General features: G+C 50.8%; 1 protein-coding gene across 3 annotated transcripts; it reads left to right on the forward strand.

The window, feature by feature from the left end:
* The first annotated feature begins 282 nt into the window (after positions 1-282).
* SLC25A37 (solute carrier family 25 member 37) lies at positions 283-13,545 on the forward strand. 3 transcript variants are annotated; one of them, XM_074852370.1, is made up of 6 exons: positions 408-530; positions 1,476-2,166; positions 3,155-3,293; positions 7,278-7,506; positions 8,928-8,984; positions 10,133-13,545. In XM_074852370.1, exons 4-6 carry the CDS (start codon positions 7,284-7,286, stop codon positions 10,651-10,653), a joined length of 801 nt encoding a protein of 266 aa, XP_074708471.1. In that variant the 5' UTR covers positions 408-530; positions 1,476-2,166; positions 3,155-3,293; positions 7,278-7,283; the 3' UTR covers positions 10,654-13,545. The 3 variants fall into 3 exon arrangements, with proteins under 3 accessions (XP_074708469.1, XP_074708471.1, XP_074708470.1); XM_074852369.1 differs by lacking the exon at positions 3,155-3,293; XM_074852368.1 differs by lacking the exons at positions 1,476-2,166; positions 3,155-3,293 and having other exon boundaries at positions 283-530.
* The last annotated feature ends 5,613 nt before the right edge of the window (positions 13,546-19,158 follow it).

The raw sequence follows: 19,158 nt of genomic DNA on the forward strand, positions 1-19,158 counted from the left end.
GCCTGGCAGCCGGCCCGCCCCCACCGCCCAGAGCCAATCAGACCCCTCTCGCCTCACCGCTCTCCTCGCCATTCGCCGTTATACCTGCCAATCCCGGCCTGTGACGTCACGCCGCGCACGCCCCCCCCGGCCCCACCCGCGCGGGCCCAGCGTCGCTCCGCGATTGGCGGACGCGGGCCGGGGCGGGGCGGGCGCGGGCGCGGCTTTAAAGCGGGGCCGGGGCCGCGCGCGAGCCCCGTGCGGACCCCCCCGCCCCCCCCCGCGCCCCCCCTCCCGCCGTTCCCCCCGCTCCTGCCTCCTCCGCCGTTACCGGGCGGATGGAGCTGAGCTGCGGAGTGGGGGGCAGCGCGGCGGCGCCCCCGGGGCCCGGCCCCCCGCCCGCCGCTGCCGCCGCCCCCCCCGCGCCGCCTATGGAGGGCGAGGAGTACGAGAGCCTGCCCAGCGGCGCCTCGCTCGGCACCCACATGATGGCCGGGGCGGTGGCGGGCATCATGGAGCACACGGTCATGTACCCGGTGGACTCGGTCAAGGTGCGTGGCGGAGGGTGGGGGGGTGGCCCCCGGAACCCCCGGGATCTGCCCCGGTGGCTGGCGGTGTCGGGGGGTGCGTGCGGTGGTGTAAGGAGAGGGGGGAAGTGTGTGTGGGGTGCAAGTGGGGAAGGGGTGTCGTGGGGAAGGGGTGCGAGGAGTGTTGGGGTGCGCAGGGCTCCTGTTGCTCGAGGGGAGCGGAGTTGTACCGGGCTGTTGCGTGCAGGAGGTGCTGGGGAGGGGGGGTGAGGAGGAGCAGGGGGTGCTGCAGTGCGGAAGGACCCCGAGGTGTCACCCCCAAGGTCTCCGATGGAAGCTGGAGCTGCGCACCCCCCGTCGGACCCGGCCCTGCAGCCCCTGGGGTGCCGTCCCAGCACCCTCGGACCCGTCGAGCTTTGGCGTGCCCCGCGGTGCCAAGGTGTGCGCGGGGCCTTGCACCTCCCGCTGCGCCACGCACCGGCCTGGTGCTGCTCCCCGGGGTGCGAGATGCCACCGGTGCCCTCCTGGCGCGGGGCTGGAGCAGGAGACCCCCCTGGGTGGCTTTTCTGGAATCCCAGGAGGGAAAAGCTGGTGGGACGGGGTGGTGCGTCCCCCCACAAACCAGGATGGCTTCGAGCGGCGTGAACCTGACCTTCGGCGTCCCCCCAGCCTCGTGGGAGCGGTGGCTTTATCGTGGTTGGGGCTTACACGGCTGCAGATCTGGGGGTGGTTGGGTTTTAATGCAGATGAGCTGCTCGAGACTAACGAGACTCTCAGCGCTGTGGGGTAGGAAGCGTCACGAAGGGTATTTCCTCCCTCTCCCCTACCAGCACGCTGCTCTGGCAGCTTAAAAAAGAGAAAAAAGTTGAGAAAAGCCAAACTCCCTTGATACTGCCGGTGCTGACTCTCCATGGTCTGGTTGGGGAAGGCTGCAAGCAGATGCTCTAATTTCTTCTCTTTTCAATGCAGGGCTCCCTGAGAGAGTAGAAAGAGGAGAGGAAATGCCTTCACTTTGAGGCACTGGAGGTCTTGCCAGTGTGCAGCGATAAGCACTCAAAGGAAATATTCTGTGCTTTTTTTCTGTGCTTTCCCTCTGGGTCTGTGCCTGCTGGACCGTGCTCGGAGGTTTGGGCTGCTCTGCATCGCGGGGTCCGTGCCCACCCCAGCGCCTCCGTAGCGGCTCCTTTCACAAACGAGCCCGGTGTTTTCTGCCAAGTCACGGTCAGAGCAGCCTGTCGTCACTCTGGACTTTATGGTGGTGTTTAGAGGGCATTTCCTCTGCTGGGAAAAGGGAGAGGGAGAAAACGAAAGTTGTGCCTAGTTTCCCGGAGCGGGAGGTGCTTTGTAGGAAGTGTTGGTTGCACTGGGCAGTGGATTCCCTGGTTGCTTCAGGGCCAGCAGCGCCTCTACTAGGAGAGTGCTGGAGCGATGCCTTACGCTGGGAATAATCCAACTCAGCAAACTGCCTTGAAGTGCTCAGAAGCTGATAAAACACTCCAGCTGTTGGCTGGCTGCGGGAGAACTCCGTCGGAGCACGGACAAGGTCACCCCACGTGTCGGGGACAGAGCGAAATCCGGAGCTGCAGGGTTTGGGTGCTGCTCCTGCGATGGGCGCTCGCTGCTCGTCTGTGCCTGTTCTGTCCGTCCACTACGGGAAAAGGTGAGAACTGAACCCAAAAGGGCCTTTTTTGTAATGGGAGTAGCCAAACACTAATTAAGCTTGTAAGAGCAGCTGTCTTTCACTTTACCAGGGGAAGTGTGCCACTCTCCTCCTACAGAAGAGCAGCAAAGCTCCTGCCTTAGTCTTTCTGGATTATAGTTACTGGGATTGGTGATGGCTGAGCGGGGCCCGTGGAGGAGGTGGGGGATTGTGGATGCTGCAGAAAGAGGCGTTTCAGGCACCTGGCTGGTTAGTGCTGTAGAGGAAATGTTTTGGTTCCAGCAAGTCATTTCCTCTGAAAGAGAAACTGAAAATGTTTTAATTTGGGGAATTGTTTGCTTCAGACACTTGCACAATTCCTGAGTTTGATGAGGTTGGGGTGGGGCAGGCTGCGAGGGGGGTGTCCTGTTGAGGTGAGTCAAGGCAAGCAGTTAAAACAGTGCCCTGTGGACCTCTGTGAAGGTCCTTGATACACCTGTGAGACAGCTCAGAAAACACCCAGAGGTGCTGGTGGTGCTCGCGGTGCGACACGTGCTGGGATATGATGAGGGAGGGTGTAAATCCGTGATGCACGTGCCTGCGTGCGGCCTCCTACAGCACCTGGCTGCGATAACCGCGCTGCGACTTCGGGCATTGCTAGTTGTACGTGTGTTTTGTACCAGTGTCGCTACTTGTTTAGAGGGGAAACGTGTTACAGGTTGTATTTACCTGCTAAAGCTTCAGTGGGAAGCTTGTGATCATCGAGACTTGGTGTCTTTTCCTTCCCATCGTTTTCCTTCTAATGGGAAAAAACCCCTTTACAGCCTGAACTGGACGTTGGCCTCTGTCTTACCCACTTAACGCTGTCGTTGTATTAAAACACTGGCTTGAACAGGCTTTTAGATGTGTGCTGATGGTGTTTCTCCTACTGCTTAGGCTTGTTTTATTTTGTAGCTGCTGAAAACACAGCTGTCCTGGCAAGCCTAATTAGTCTCCAAATTAATTTTAGAGATCAGCGTGTCAAGGACTTCTTGTGATGGCAGCAGAAGGGAGTTTCTGGAGGACTCCTCTGGAGCCTCCTCCCACCTCTTGCTTAAGCCATTTGGTGGCATTTCTGCAAGGCTGCTGGAGCTGGTTTCCCAAGACAGGTAAAGTAACTGCCTTGGGGACGTGAAGAACAGTTGTTCTCACCTGGGAACTAATTCCTGATGTGAGACAGCTCAGAAACTGGAGATGTGCTGGGCTTGAACCTCCCTTCCTCACAGTGGGTGGCAGTTGCACTGATGACTAAAAGTCCTTGCTGCAACCCTAACCATGTTGCAGTCTACTCCACGAAGACCTGAACCGCTCCTAACCAAGCACTGGTTTATTTAGACTTTGGGGTTAGGGATGCTTGCCTTGGCTTGGGTTTGGTGGTGGGAGGTTCTGCATCCACTCATCTCAACACAGGTCCAGGAGGAGCAGCTACTCTTGTTTCAGCTGATAGTGTTGGGGTGCTGGAAAGTCACAGCTAACCTGTTTGGCTGACCCTACGCTCTCCTCTCATGGGCCTTTGCAGACACGGGTGGGTGCCACACCAAGTTGGGGAGCCCCTTTAGCTGAAAAACAGCCTAGCAAAAATAATAGGGAGTTCAGAGCTTGCGGTGGGTCATGCAACAGCGAAGCCTTCCCTGGCTGGCAGGATCTGACCCGGTTGCTGCATAAACGCTGCTTATTTCCTGGTAAAAGCATATTGTGTTCTCTGTGTCTTTTGTTAGCTGTGGAGAGACCAGCGTGGTTGTCTGTCACATGAACATGCAGGCTGAACTTTGAGAAAGCATGCTGTGTTCACTAAAAAAAAAAAAATAAAGGTAAATTAGATCTGAGCTTGTTTGTACAGTGGCATGTCAAATCAGTGACCCTTTGCGAGAATATGTGAAACTAGAGACCTGACTCTTGTTAGTAAAACAATTCTAGATAGAAAACTACCCTGGACTATTCCTGTGCTCCAGGCAGCAGGAGGGCTGGGTCTGTAAAGACGGCGCTGGTCCACCAACAGCAGGGAACCTGAAGTTGTGACTTTTGGTGTTGCTTCTTCTGCCCAAACTGAAACCAGGGCTACCAGGATGCTTGTGGTTGTCAGTGCACTCTTGCCTTATGCAACAAGGATTAATCTAAGTAGGTGGAGAAGTATTTCTTGGCTGGTTTAACAGGGGGGTGAGGCTCTCAGAGGAGCTTGCTGGCTTCAAAGAGGTGGCAGGAGCTGGCTGGGGGTGAGGACTGCATAGCTCATAGCAAATCATCATTCTTCACACCATGATAAACTTATCCTGGACGAAACAGAGCTGAACTTGTTTTCAGCTCTGTGCCTCTTGCAGCAGCCACACAGGAGATCCTGGTTTTGGTTACACCTTGGGCTGTTTGTCCTGTTTGTGTCCACAGCTTTAATGAAAGGTCCAAGCCTGCAGACCTGGCTGTGCTGGTGATGATGCAACTGCAGCGTGCATGGGTTAAGGGGGTGCAGTGTACACTTACCGCCCGCTCTGGGGTGCAGTATAAGCTTTTGAATGCCTCTAGAGTGGGCCAGATGATCATCAGAAAAATAAAAATTGATATTTATTCATTCTTTTGTGAAAGCAACAGGATCCTCAGTAAGGGTGGAGATACTCAAGGTTAGTTCCCAACAGCGCAGCACCACGTGCACATGCCAGGCTGGTAGTTTATTGCTTTACAGGAGCACTTATCCCTGATTACCTTTCTGATGAGATGACGCTGCTACGTGCTTAAATTATTCCGGCTGCTTCGAAGGCATCCCAGCAATAGACTGGGCTGAGATCGAGATCTCCTGGGGTCAGTTCTAGAGTCTGAAGCAATGTCTTCAAGTTAAAACTAGCAGAGCAAAAAAAAAAAACCACACAAAACCACCAAACCAAAACCCCAGCTGGATGCGACCAGCCTGGCAGCGGTGGGTCGTGCTGAGTCACGCTGATGGTGGAGCCGCTGCCGGGAGTTTCTCCGGGGCATCGTGAAATCCAGCCCCTGCCCAGCCCCTCCTGAAGAGCATCCGTGGGACGGGAAGGTGCAGAGACCCTTGGAGGGGTTGCAAGGCCCTTACGCCCGCTCAGCGAGGGCTTGAGAGCCGCATTTAAAACCTGTTTTTAAATTCCAAGAGAATTCAGTGCAGTTGCTGCCTTAACAGGAGGATTTTTCTGAGCCTTTGGGTTCATTTCCAGCGCTGTTCATAGGTTACAATGCATTTAGTGCTCTGAAACACAAAGCTTTGCTGGAGGCCGCCAGATTCCCTGTTGTAGGGTGATGCCTTGTCACGACCACCGGCCAATGCTTCGAAGTCTGAAATTCAGCTAGCTGCTGAACTAAGTCACTTTGTAATTGTAATTCCTGTGCAATTTTTTTAGAACATTTACGTGCAGAAATTTGTTTGACTTAGCCTCATGTATTGGTTTTGCTTTCATAGCCTGGTTTTATTATCCTGGGTGAAAGTCCTGAATTCAGCTCTCTTCCTTGGTCTCAGAAAGTGTACGTGAAAGTTGTCTGTAACTAGAGTGGTTTTGGGAATCGAAGGTTCAAACCTGAAACGCTTTGTTTGGCTTCATCTTGCCTGAAAGCTCAGCTGTAATATTGCCTCCTGGCTAATTACTGAAGTGAATTGATAAGCTTGAAGGGATGTGTCCTAGGAGGAAGTGTGGAGGTGGCATCGGCAGCCCTTGCTGTTTCAAGGGCTGTTGAGTCTCTGCCAAGGACTGAGCCACTCGTGCTCTTTTGCCTGCGAGGGCAGTGCCGGTGTCTGCGTGTTGCCAAATTGTTTGGGGGAAACTTTATTCTCAAGATGGGGTGTCCCAGTGGACGGTCAAACCCGAATGACATCTGAATTTTGGTTGTCAAGCTTCTCCTTAAAAGAGCATTAATTTGATGGAGCCTGTTGCAGGTTGCTAAACACCCATCTCCTGTGGCTGTGCCCTTTCCCAGGAGCCTTCTGTGTTTGTGTTTCGAGGCATGAGGCCACCACTGACGGCTGTATCCCTTCGGACTGGTTTCGGTGTGATGGGGTGGATCAGCTTGTTGCAGACCGGCAGGACTTGTGGGCTGCTCAGCAGGAGCAGCAGAGAGCCCTTTGCATCTCTATTTGCTTGGTCCTGCCGGGATGATTGTAGGGGTTTAAACCCTGCCAGTGTCTCCCCCGTTGCTGGTGGGAGGTGGCTGGGGTCTGTGCCCTGCAAACACCCATCGCAGGTTGGCATCATCCTTGCAAGGGCTTCGAGCATTGCTGGTGTGTGATGGCATCAGTCTGAAGAAGCCTGAAACAAGCTAAAAGAAGTCATTTTTCCCACTGTGCGTAATTAAGTGATGGCAGTGAGTTTAATAGGATGCTTTGGATGCCAGAAGCTTAGCTGGCTCCAAAAATCCATGGAAGAAAAGCCCGTCAAGGACGGTTGAACAAAGACACAGGTGAAACCTCCTGGCTCAGGCGGTTGGTGGCTCCGGGGCAGCGGGAGCTGGGAGGAAGACGGGCCGAAGGGCACCTCTGCTCCCCGGGCTGCTGGGGGACAGTCACCAGCCGGGTCTTCCTCGGGTCCCTGTGCAGGACAACAGGGTGGCCTTTACCTGCTGCTTCTTCTACGGGGGGAGTTACTGCGGATACCCCATTTTCTCAGCTCGCCCTTCTAGGAAACCTGTTTCCCAGTCGAGCGGGCTGATGCTGTGTGCCAAGTGTCACAAGCAGCTGAGCAACTGCAGGAGAAACAAGCTGGGGCAGAGAGCCGGGAGTGTTGTAAGCAAGAGGCAATTAAAGACCTAACTGTATTTCTTCACCGAGTCTTTTGAACAACTGTGCTAGCTTAATTCCCTGTACTTTCGATGCATAAACAAGAGCAGAGGTTACACTTCCCTCCGCCGAGCGCTTGTCTGAGCAGCCTCGTAACGTTTTGGTGTTGCAATGGGAGCACAGACTTGATCTTGCTGGTCTGGCAGGCGAAGCGTGGATAAATAGTGCCGTGGCCCCGGCGTGGGTGCAACCAGGGACTAAATTATTGCCCCCTCTAATGATCTTCGAAGCCTTGTAGCTCTTTATGACTCGTGCTTGTTGCATTAAAGACGAGTAACTGAGGCCTCTCCCTTTGTGTGCTTTGTTGCAGACAAGGATGCAGAGCTTGCAGCCGGACCCCAAAGCCCAGTACAGGAGCGTGTACGAAGCTCTGAAGAAGATTGTCCTTACAGAGGGTTTCTGGAGGCCTTTACGTGGGATTAATGTCACCATGCTGGGGGCTGGCCCTGCCCACGCAATGTACTTTGCCTGCTATGAAAAAATGAAAAAGTCTCTAAGTGATACTATCCAGCATGGAGGAAACAGCCACTTGGCCAATGGTATTTTTGGGTTTTGCACAAAAAAAAAAACCCGCTTGCAGTCAGCAGCCTTAGCACTTAGCCTGGCATCCTTCGCCGTGCTCTGCTCCTGGAGGAGCTGCTTTAGGCGGCTGCATTCGCGCTGCCACTGTAAATATCCGTACGGGAGGATGCAGGATGCAAACGTAACCCCAGGCTTGCCCGTCTCGGCACCCGCTTTGGCAGTGCTGGGGAGACAGGAAGAAGTTGGGTGGGCAAGTGCTTTGTGCTGGTCACCATGCTGCCCTGAAACCTGTGCCCTGTCTTAGGACTGGTTAGAGGCTAGAGATGTCTGGCTGTCAGCTGCAGAGTAGCGAAGCCCTTCCTGGCATTGTTGTGCACCCTCCAAAGTAATTTCTGCGCTACTCTTTAATCTCAAATTATTGTAGCACAGGTAATCAGTACATTGGACAAGAGGTGTTAAGATGCATTCGCAGGCTCTTTCTGGCTTTATGTTGAAGGCATCATCTAAACCTCTTGAGGTTTGAAGTACAAGTTGTTCCAGATGTTGGAGCTCCAGCATGGTAAAGCGCACTCTGTGTTCTCACCCCTGTTAAAGATTTTGCTTCTACCAGGAAGGCTTTTGCTTTTAGGTCCGGTAATACCACTGCAACAGCAGAAACTCTCTAACTGAGCAGCCAGGGGTGTTACAAAAGGGTTTGTGCTGAAGACATTTCTGCCTGGTCCTTGATGTGATGTGGTGGTAGGAATCTGCCATGGCAGTCACTTGACTCAACCAACTCAGTTAAGGGTATATAATATCCTGGCTTGCTGCTTTTTGCTGGTAATATGCTTCCTGTGTTTGCCTTTCAAGTAGCTACAGGCTTTCAGTACCAGCGGGAAAACCGAAGCGCTGTGTTAATGAGAAATGACCGAAAGTCATTTGGGCAAGAGAGAATTTGAGATGGAAACCTACATCAAAGGAGAAGGTGTGGCTGGAGAGGCCCATCCTAGAGCCAACTGCAGATCATTAATGGCTGGCTGAATGTTTGCAGAATCCGTGCAATTAGTGTTTAAAACTAGACTGAGTAAATGGATGAAAATGCCTAATTATGGATGCGCTGAGCCAGTTCTAAACATTGCTCATCTCTCACTGCGGCGCGGGCTGAGCGAAGCCAGCGGTGTCTTAAACAAAACCTTGGGTTGTAGGGAATAGCAAAGGTGATGGCTGTGGTCCGGTGAGCGGATCCTGGTTTCTGTCAGGCTGCTCTGGGTGGGTTTTTCTGCACTGGGAATGAGTCGTGTTGCTGGGCTGCAGCTCCCCAGGCAGCAGTACCCGGGTGCTCGAGGGGGTGCGGGCTGCCCGCACCATCGGCTGCTGCCTCTGCAGGTGGCAGTGCCTGAGCAAGCCCCTGGCTTCTGAATCTTTTTTTTTTTCTGAAGGATGCTCTTGTGTTTTGCAGGAATAGCTGGGAGCGTGGCCACGCTACTCCACGACGCAGTGATGAATCCTGCTGAAGGTAACACCCTGTGCTGTTGGAGAAGTGCTGCACCCCGTTAGCCTGGGAAGGCACCAAGGACACCCTGCGCCATCTCAGCAGTCGATGCCCTTTGCTTTAGTGACTCTGCCCAGCTTTCATGAGCTCAGACAAGCCAGTGTAAAGGGATAAATTCTGCCTGCCTGTTTTTCTTGCTTGCCAAGGGGTTGCACAGCATCTGTGTGGCTTATTGTGACTTCCCAGGAAAACTGGTGTCACCTCGATGCTGTTACTACTCTGCTAGCGCATCTTTGCTGGAGTGGTTTCTCTAAAGCTTTGGACTATCCAAACAAAACTGAACTTAGTCATGTTGTTAGACAAGTGCAGCAGCTGGTAGGACCATTGTGTAGCCTTCCTGGGTAGGTAGAGCCTGGCATTAAGAGGACTAACAGCAAAATGCAGCTAAAATGAAGACAATTAGCTGGACTGCCAGCTCTTCACTGTTTATGTATTGTACTTCTGAGTTGGCCCAAAGTCAGTTTTTTCTGAAGGAAAAAATATCTCTAGTGTTTCAAATCCTTTTAATCATATCCTGATGAAATGAATTAAATTCATTGGCCTTTTAAGTCAATGGAAGTTGTTATATTCAGGGTTGGGGACTTTAGGTGGGGTCTGTTACACCTCCCAGGTGATGTACAGTTATTTAATCACCTTTCTGCCCTTGTCCTCTTGGCACATCAGGATTACCACACAACAGCTCTCCATCCTTACAGATACATCTGAGGGTCCTTATCAGTCTGTTTTAATGCCTTTATAACTAGGACTAAAGGTTCATTAATTAAGCTTGAGGATTAGCCCGTGGAAGTAGAGGGCTGTTGAACCAAGGCTGAGCTCTGACCTGCTTCCCTTGCTTGTGGCGTTGAGTTTTTGGGGGGCACTGGGCAGGTTGTGCTGCCTTTTGGTAAAAGCCTGTCGATAAGCTCATCACTACAGAAATACCTGATTTATGTCGTAGCAGTTTGGACTTGGAGGGAGAAGTTGTCTGTGGTTGGGTCTGGGAGCAGGGTTTGGTCTGGGTGTTGTGATGACCAGGAAAGGTGTCTTAGCTAATAAGCTGTTATCTCCCTGTGTCTGTCCTGCCTGGTGCTGCCTGCCCTGCCTTCACCCGCCGCGGCCGTCGCCTGGACCAGTGGTGAAGCAGCGGATGCAGATGTTCAACTCCCCCTACAAGTCCGTCCTGGCGTGCGTAAGGACAGTGCAGAAGACGGAGGGGTTCGGTGCCTTCTACCGCAGCTACACCACCCAGCTCACCATGAACGTCCCCTTCCAGGCCATTCACTTCATCACCTACGAATTCATGCAGGAGCAGATCAACCCACACCGGGAGTATAACCCTCGCTCCCACATCGTCTCCGGTGCCGTCGCAGGGGCTGTGGCGGCCGCTGCCACCACTCCTCTGGATGTCTGCAAGACCCTGCTCAACACCCAGGAGAACATGGCCCTGAGCTCTGTGAACATCAGCGGACATCTCTCGGGCATGATGAACGCCTTCAAGACTGTCTATCAGCTGGGGGGCATCGCGGGGTATTTCAGAGGGGTGCAGGCACGTGTCATCTACCAGATGCCTTCTACGGCCATCGCCTGGTCGGTGTATGAGTTCTTCAAGTACTTTCTCACAAAGCACAAGCTGGAAAAAAGAACATCCTTGTGAAGGACTTACCGAGAGTGAATGCGAGGCTCTGTGTCCCCTCTGTGCGTGTCTGTGTGTGCCTGTGCCAGCTCTGGGTCTCTGCTAAGGAACGTGCCAGGTTTCTGGTGGATTCACAGCTGACGTCCACTTCTCCCTCTGCAGGGATTAAAGTGGTCCTCAGTCACGTGTTCCCCTCCTTGCTTAAACAATGACATAGTTTATAAAGACTTATAATAATATATATATTTAATAACTTTATTTTGGAGAAGTGAAATGGCTAACTGGTATTTTTCTCTGAATATTTGAAGATGTAGTTTGCTCCTCACCAGAAGGCTTAGGTTATGCAGCCTAGGCTGTTATTTTTTTTTTTTACATCAAAGAAGCAAAATATCCTGTCACAGAACTTACTTTTTATATAAATATAAAATAGATGGATAATGTTTATCCTTTATTTTTCTATGTAGGCATTTGGGTTGTTTTTTAAATATTATTACAGCTAGATGCTAAGCTGTTTAAAAAGGGCTAAATTCTTCCATCCTGTGTAAGGAAGACACAAAAGCATTTATTTTTATAGCCAGATTGGCTTTAATTATACAGCATTTAGCCCCCAAATGGTGACCCGGATTCTCATGTGGGTGTCAAGGTACTTGGTAGCCCCTTGAGACTTGCTGGGATGGGGGGAGAAGGAATGGGGACACCACTTTGGGAAACTGTAGGACACATAGGAAGGGCACCCCAAAATACCTGGTCACTTTATGAGGGAGAGGGGGAAACTATCAATGCCATTTTTTTTACAAGGAGACTCTTAAAATAAAAAAGTAGATTTTAAAGAATAGTATTTTTTTTTTGCAAACACTTTTTTAAAGGTACATTTCTATGGTGTGTGATAGCTGAACAGCCTTCATCCTCCCTTAATTTATTCATACTTCTTCACTAAGGCCCTGATCCTGCTTACAGGAGCGACTGTGCACATCTCGATAGCCGGTGGGATCGAAGTGGGGTGCACAGAGTTTCTCTGCTCCCTGGGGAGGACCAGAGCTTCTGTTTACAGTTTGGCTACTGAGTCGCAAGGGTCACATCCTGGCAGCACCAAACCAGCAGCAGGCAGTGAAAGTCTTCCCTGCAGAACCGAAGCCACCTCCCGGCCCGTGTTTGACAATAAGCTGCTGCTCGTCTCTGTTGGGGAGGAAAAAAAAATAACGTAGAGAGGTTCCTCGTGCCTTGGGATTGGTTTTGCTGCTGCGGGATGCTGAGCTTTGCAGTGGCCAGCAGAGCTGTGCCTGCCTGGGAAGGGTGGCAGCCTTGCTGCATGCCCTACTCCTCCTGGGAATGGCCCTTTAGCCAGTTACTTGGGTGATTAGTAGCTAATGAGGGATTTTAGGGGCCTGGATGTGTAAATATAAATTACAGGATGCCAACTGGCAAATCTCCATCCTCCCTGGAACCTGCCCTGCCAGCAGCAGCTGATGGCTCAAGCCGGCACTGTCTCCTTACGGCGCAGCTTGTGGAGATGTGGCTTCAGCTTGTTGTCAGCCCTGGGGGGGTCTGCGGGGGAGCCACGATGCGAGGGGCAGCTTTTGGGCTGGCACGTGTCACTGGAGGTGTCCTGTCAGCCAGGCGCGTGGCGTAGGATGACACTAAGCAGAGCTGATCCTTTCGCTCCGTTATTGGGAGAAGGTGAATCAAAGAGCACCTCTCTGGGCAGTGTTGCTTGTGCCTTGTGTAAATGAACCTTGTACCACTGGTAATGGTGAAATGAGCTTCTTGATGCCTTTTTGTCACTTAAACTGAACGAATCACTGTGTCAAACGCACCCTGTGTCTTAAAGTAAAAAATTGTAAGCTCAAGGCCAAAGGTCTCGGTGTAGCTGGAGAAAGCACCCAGCGCTCTGCACGCAGAGATCCTCGAGGCTGGAGGTCTTTGAGCTCTCTGTTGGCCTTGGATGTTTTTTTTTCTATTGACTTGAGAAACTGGAGAGTCACTAACAGGAACCAGAACTGCACAAAATATTTCCATCGGAGATGGGCATAAACACTTAAGATGAAAATTTTGGGTCACTTTAATATTAAAAGAGGCAAACTGTAGCATAATGTGGAAGGTGACAGCTTTCAGTGTGACTTCAGTAGCTAGGAGTCATGCTCAGCAAGCGGTCCCCAGTGCATCATCCTCTTCCTCTGGCTGCTTAGCTTTAATATTTCCAACTTCACTTTAGCTATTCTGGGAGAATTTATCTCCCATTTGGAGTAACCTGTGAGTAGCTGGGACACAAAGGCTGGACTTGCCCAGGGTTTAGAGCGATTGGGAGGGTGGTTGCCCCATCCCGTTTTGGTCCCTAGCCAGAAAAATGTGAGCATGTCCTGAGTTTTGAGCACATAAATAATTATCAACCAGGTTTTCTTAGGAACTTGCCCTGCCTCAAGCTGTGAGTGGGTGAGGAGCACTTGTATGTTTATAGAGCTCTTTACGGATTACCCCAGGTATCTGATAAAACCAGACTTCCCATTCTGCAGCTGGGAGCGTGCCCAGTTGGTCTAATAATTGCAAAGGTCTCACATGTTTAAAATGTTTCCTGCTGTGCGTAATGCTGGAGCCCCAGGTGAAAGCCCCTTCACCAAAGCCCCTCCTCATCTCTTCTAGGTTTGCATTTGAAAGTTTTGCTGCGAGTCTGAAGTTTTATTTTAACCTGGTATGTGAAACATGTACTGCTGCTTTGTCTGCAACAAACGCACATATTATTTAAGGGGGAGGATGAGTAACTTTGCAGTTCTTAATTTTTATTTTTTTTTTTTGCCTGCCTTGGAATTTAATGTGTTTCCTTAAATGTGTATTTAACAATGCAGGAGTTCATTTGTGAAATGCTGCTACAGTTGTATCACTGGAGCTCAAGGAAATAAAATATTCTGATTTTTGTCCTTTTGGGCTCATGGTTGTGGCTTTCCTTAGCTGTGTAGTTGGTTATGGAGCTCCAGCTGGGGCTGAGCAGCAGGAGGGTGTCATGGCTCTGCCTGGTGGCAGCTGGGCAGGCTGATCTCTGGAGGAATGGTGCCTTCTAGTGTTGCCTGAACACTTGGCAGGCTCAGCACCTCATCATCTGAGCCAGATAAAGCCCTTCGTCATCATACTGGAGGAAGAAAATACTTCTGGGAGGGGTTTTGCAGCCTGGCAGGAGCTGACATCTGTATCGTGGGCTCGCGCTCCTCTAGGAGCCGCTGAAGAGTTTTGAAACAGAGTCCTCTTGGCAGTGAACTGGCTTCTGAGATTTGCAAAGCAAACCCACAGACTGTGGCTTGTTCAGCAGCAAAGGAAATTCCCAAATTGGAATTTCTTCCCCCCCTGGAAGAAAGTGCATGGGGTGAAGGCCCTGGGGGAGCTGCTTGTTTGCTGAGGTTTCAGTAATATTTGCTGCATAATTTGGAGGGAAAAACCCAGAAGATATTAAGCTGCTTTAGATCTTACCTTCCCCCTTCAATAAAAAGGAAAAGACGTTCACTGGTATGGTTTCTGCACAGCTCTGGTGCTGGGGGGGTGGGCGGAATGCTTCCCTTAAAGCTGGGCTGAGCAGCACCAGGTTAATCAGGGTTACTGAGCTGGCCTAGAGCCTGCGACTAAGCTGTGCCCAGGGCAAATTAGACCCCCAGGGCTTGGCCAAGGTGGACTCTAAAGAAAAAAAATGAAGTCTTCACCAGAACGTTTCAACCATGAAAACTCCAGCGTGGAGCGACCGTTTCAGCTCCAGGTGGAAAATGTTTCTGGCCCCGAGGTGGCTCCACGCAGGGGTTTTGGTTTCTGGCTTGGTGTCTGACACAGGTAGCTTTGCTCTGGTCTGCTCACGACCAGAAATCAACTGTATTATTTGCCATCTTGGCAGCTGCTGCGGGAGTTTGGGGTCTCTGCAAGCAGGGCAGCATCGCTGTGGGCTGGGATAACCGTGCCGTGGGGCGGGCAGTGCCCCAGCAGCCTGGTCTGGACCACAGACTTAGCTAAAGTGGGGACATGTGCATGAGCAGAAGGAGTTCCTCACCTCTTCTGGTGGTGTTGGGGGGTTTTTTTTGGGCCAAAGTTTGCTCTATCCAAAGTCTACCATATCTTATTTCTAAATTTGACTCTTCCCAACATTGTCCAGAGGGTTCTTACAGGTCCTTTTCCTCCTTTCACCTCCAATAAACCTGGCAGAACTGCTTGTTCCCAGTCTAGCACAAAACCCAGGTTGTCTTAAAATAACATTTCAGCTTACCAAGCACTGTGCATCTCTGAATTAAAAAGGAGATTCTGAAACTCCTTAGGGTAAATTTCCAGCCTTAAAAATCTGGGGCTGGGTCTGAAGGATTATTTTGAGAGCAGCCTCGTGTAGTTATGACAAGGGGTTGGAGCATAATTTGTTTCCTATCAGTTTTGTTTAGAAAATGGCAGGTTTGGAATAGATGCTGGTCCCCAGGGTGTGCGCCTTCCAGCGATGTAGGAGGCACTGATTTCAGTGTGTTCCTGGTGCAGCAATTAAGAGATGCACCTAAAATCCTGAAGATGAACTTTTGTTGGGATGCAGCCAGCCAGCAGTTCTGTCTGGGCTGGCAAAGGGCAGCTCGGCTGGGAATAATAATGATAATTGGCAGGATTTAGCAGCAAATACCTACCCAGGGAGTCGGAACTGGCTGCAAAGGGAAACAGAAGAAAGATGCTGCTGTCCTTGGTCCACCCCAAAGGAAAATGGACTTTCCCTTTTTCACCTATTTCTCTTTTCCTTTTCCTTGGTTTTTTTTTTTTTTTACTGTCAGTGAAAAATCAAGAAGGTGCAGGGGTCTGTTGATGTGCTGGGGAGGAGAGCAGGCTGCCTCACCTGGCTGATGAGCTTAAGAGACAAGATCAAAAGATAAAAGTGCTATTTATGCTCAGCAAAATGTTTTTGACAGGTTTATATTTCTGTTTGCATTGTAGAGTAAATATTTAACCCCCCTTCCCCCTGTGTAGTAAATGTGCGTAGTCCTGAAAGGTGAGGCATATAACACACTTCATATATACCTCTAAAACGCTAAAAACTGTGTCTGGTGAGGACACTTACATTTCTCCTTATCATAGTCACCATTCAGCTCCATCTTATTCCCAGTAATTCCCCAAGAAGTGAGAAATGCCCCTAATACGTGCCTGCACAGGAGGGAATTTTTGTGCTCGGATGATGTGTGGTTACAGGAGGCACTAATTACACAATTAAATGTACAGCTAAATTGCTGATAACACCTATTCCCATCCATCCATCTTCCTCATTAGACCCAGGAGGACTAAGGGATTTTTACCCCTGAATTACTCAAGGCTGTCAAATCTCAAAGTCTACTCAAATAAAGGAAAAACACCCTGGAAAACCAAAAACCCATGGAAAGAGACTCTGTGCCCTTGCAAGATGCCCTGGGAGAAGCTTTCCTTGCCTGCCCGAGAGGGAGACGTGGCTGCAGCCCTTCGGCCCTGATATCCTCGAGGGCTTCAGGCTGCTCTCCCTCCATTTGCCTGCTGAGTAATTTAAACTTTTCTTATGTTTACTCTGGTTTTGGTTTGCCTAAAAGTTGTCTGACTTCGTCAAATGCTTATTTTGCGCCGCGTCCTACTGGTGCTGCAAATAATAACGGAAAATGCGGCTGGTTATTGTGGGAAATAAAGAGATATTGTTTGTTAGGAGAGTGTGAGGTGGCTGCAGAGCTGGGAATGCCTGGGCTCAGCCCCAGTTTTCCCAGCAGGAAAAGGCTGTGGTCAGGAGAGGGGATGATTTGTCCCTGGATGGAAAGGCTGGCTGATGTTACTAGAAAGGCTGAAGGACGTCTGCAAAACACCACGTCGATGGTTGTCTCTTCTTCCTCCTTTCTGCTTTAAACCTCTGGCATCTGCCTGGCTTTTTGGTGGCCATTAAGTGGAAATGGGGAATTCCTGCAGCTGAGCAGGACGGGACACGTCCAGGGGGCACACGGGTACCAAGAGCTGCAGCGGGAAGCAGTGAAGCAAGCAAAGCCCAAGGGCATCGCCCCGGCTCCTCCATCACCTCCAAACTTTCGGGATGGCTTCCCAGGAGGAGGAATGAGCTGCTGGAGGTGCCACCCGTGGGCATGTGGCACTTGCCAAGAACAGTGACACTGATGTCCCCATCTCCCTCAGGGCTGGGTGGCGTTTTGCCCTGGGAACACATCCGATTTTCTAATTGACACTAATGGTTTCTTTGGCACTGGTACAGGTTATTGTGTAAATATCTTTTGAGGGTATTTTTTAATTATTTATCCAGTAGACCATAGCAACTCCTCAAACTTACAGGATTTCCTGCAGTGAGGATCTATAGGGCGGGGGGTGTTCGTTTTGCTGTGCTCAGCACTTGTTCGTATGTTGAAGTCTTGCGTTGGTACCAACAAATAAATTCCCTTCTGCTGTGCAGTCTCTGTTTTATAAACGTCCCAACTGGTATTATTCGTAGGAGTCTATAAGTATACAAGACAAGCAGAAGAGGGGGAAAAAATTAAATACAACTGTAATATCTCGACGGTTCTGTGGGTGAAAGGAAAAATAGCGACCGAGGGCTTTGCTGGAGGGTGGAAGGTTCACCCTGAGCATCAGTGGTGAGTACAGCGGGATGCGGGGGGACGAATGCTCCCTGGGAGACGTGGGCGGTGCTGATGGTGATGGCCACATCCCTGGGATAGTGTCTGGGGATGATGGCAGGGGGGATCTTCTGTCAGAGACGTTGGGGACAGTGATGGGTGCAAGGGCTATGTGCCCCATGGGACGCGGGTGCTCTCCCCTGTGCACCCAAAGCCCCGGCGTTTGGATTTTTATTTCAGTCACTTCATTAATCCAGGATCTAGGCTGTGTTTGTTCACCGCATATGATTATTATCTTTGTTTCTCTTCAAATATTGTTTCTGCTTTAAAGGGTAATGAACATAAAGACAAATATCTCACCTTTTCCCTCTTGAAATTTCATTAAGCTGCGTGTTTACCTTGGATGACAAGATGCAGCCCACAGAATGAAAGGTTTTCCGGCCTCACCTTAACCCGCTATCTTATTCTGCCACAACTGTCCACAAAGGGAATAAAAAACACTTGTATTTATCCACAAGATTTGATTCCTTTTAAAAGACAAGGGATCCATTTGTAGAACAGGTAAGTGTTTTCCACAGAGCTCTGCAGGTGTAAAGCTGTCGTGAAGTATTGCAGTGTGGCCAGACCCCGGCTGGGGATGGCTGTGGAGGAGATGAACGTAAATCCAGCCCCAAATATTGCCAATTTTGGGCCATGAGCTTTTGGTCCTGGAATTAAGCAGGTCCCCTACCCCCAATATGCACTATACATCCCCAGTGCAGCATCCTCACCTTCGCTTCACTTACCGCCTGTTTTGCTGCCGTCGCAAAGGCCCCAATATCAGTAGTTTTGGTGGGAGGAGGAAAGCCAGGCTTTCCCCCTGTTTTCCTTTTCACCTGCTACAGTTTGCACAGCAAAAGTGCGTTTGTCGTTGCCTGGAGGTAACTGAACTCTCCGAAAACTCTCAGAGATGCGGGTCTGAGACAGCCAGCACAGCCCAGACACAACCACTGATCAATCGAATCCTCCAAGTGCATTAATCACCTTCATTCAAATTTTTCTATTATTTTATTTGCTTTAAAGCTTTGCCCACTGCGATGTTTCTTGCAAGTGGTAGGAGAAGCGTGCAGTGATCGGTGCCCCCAGGGCCGCCTTGCAAAGGAGATGAACAGTCTCCTGGTGAAAGAGAGTGTGGTAGATAAATACTGCAGTAATTCCTTCTTTCACCAGCGCAAACAGAGGATGAGGAGGGTTGATGTACCATCGGCACACAGAGAAAAGCGGCTTGGCAGGGAGGGGTGAGATATTGGTCATTTGCTAAATGATGCCCAGAGGTTGTTTGGGCTGGGAATGGGGAGACTGTGGGAAGGCTGTGGAGAGCAAAGGGTGCCCCGTCTTTTGCCAGTCACAAAATCTGGGTGAAAGTTGAGTAGGTCTTGGTGTCACAAAAAAAATTAGTTCCTTGGTCCCTCTTCTGAAGCCTGAGAGCTCCAGACCCTGGATGAGATGATGCCCTGGTACTCTGCTTGCTATCTGGTGTCCAGGTGTGGGGCTGCCTTGTCTTGAGTCTTGCAAAGGCATCTTGAAGGCTCCCCAGGTCCTGCTCCAGGATTTTTGCCCCAAAATTCTCCATTTGCCCATTAGTTGGCATGAAAAACCTCCAATGTCTCCACATTGCCTGTGGCGATGGGGACAAGGCCGTGGCTTTGGGGTGCAGTCCTGGGTCTGGGAAGTTTTGCTGCTGGCCTTAGAGGTGACCATCACCATCTCCTTGTTACGTTAGGCTGAGCAGCTGGCTCTTGAATTGAGATGGGAAATGACCTGAATCATTCTGGATTTGGCACCTCTTCATGCTCATGTCATCAAATACATCATGTTTTTGGGGAGCAGGGAACTGAGCCCCCATGGTGGTTTTATATGGATGCTTGGGGCTTCCTGGGGACCTGCCACAGGAGCAGTGCAGGATCAGTGCTGGTCT

The sequence above is a fragment of the Strix uralensis genome, chromosome 28 (assembly GCF_047716275.1).
Source record: "Strix uralensis isolate ZFMK-TIS-50842 chromosome 28, bStrUra1, whole genome shotgun sequence".
NCBI classification, from domain to species: Eukaryota; Metazoa; Chordata; class Aves; order Strigiformes; family Strigidae; genus Strix; species Strix uralensis.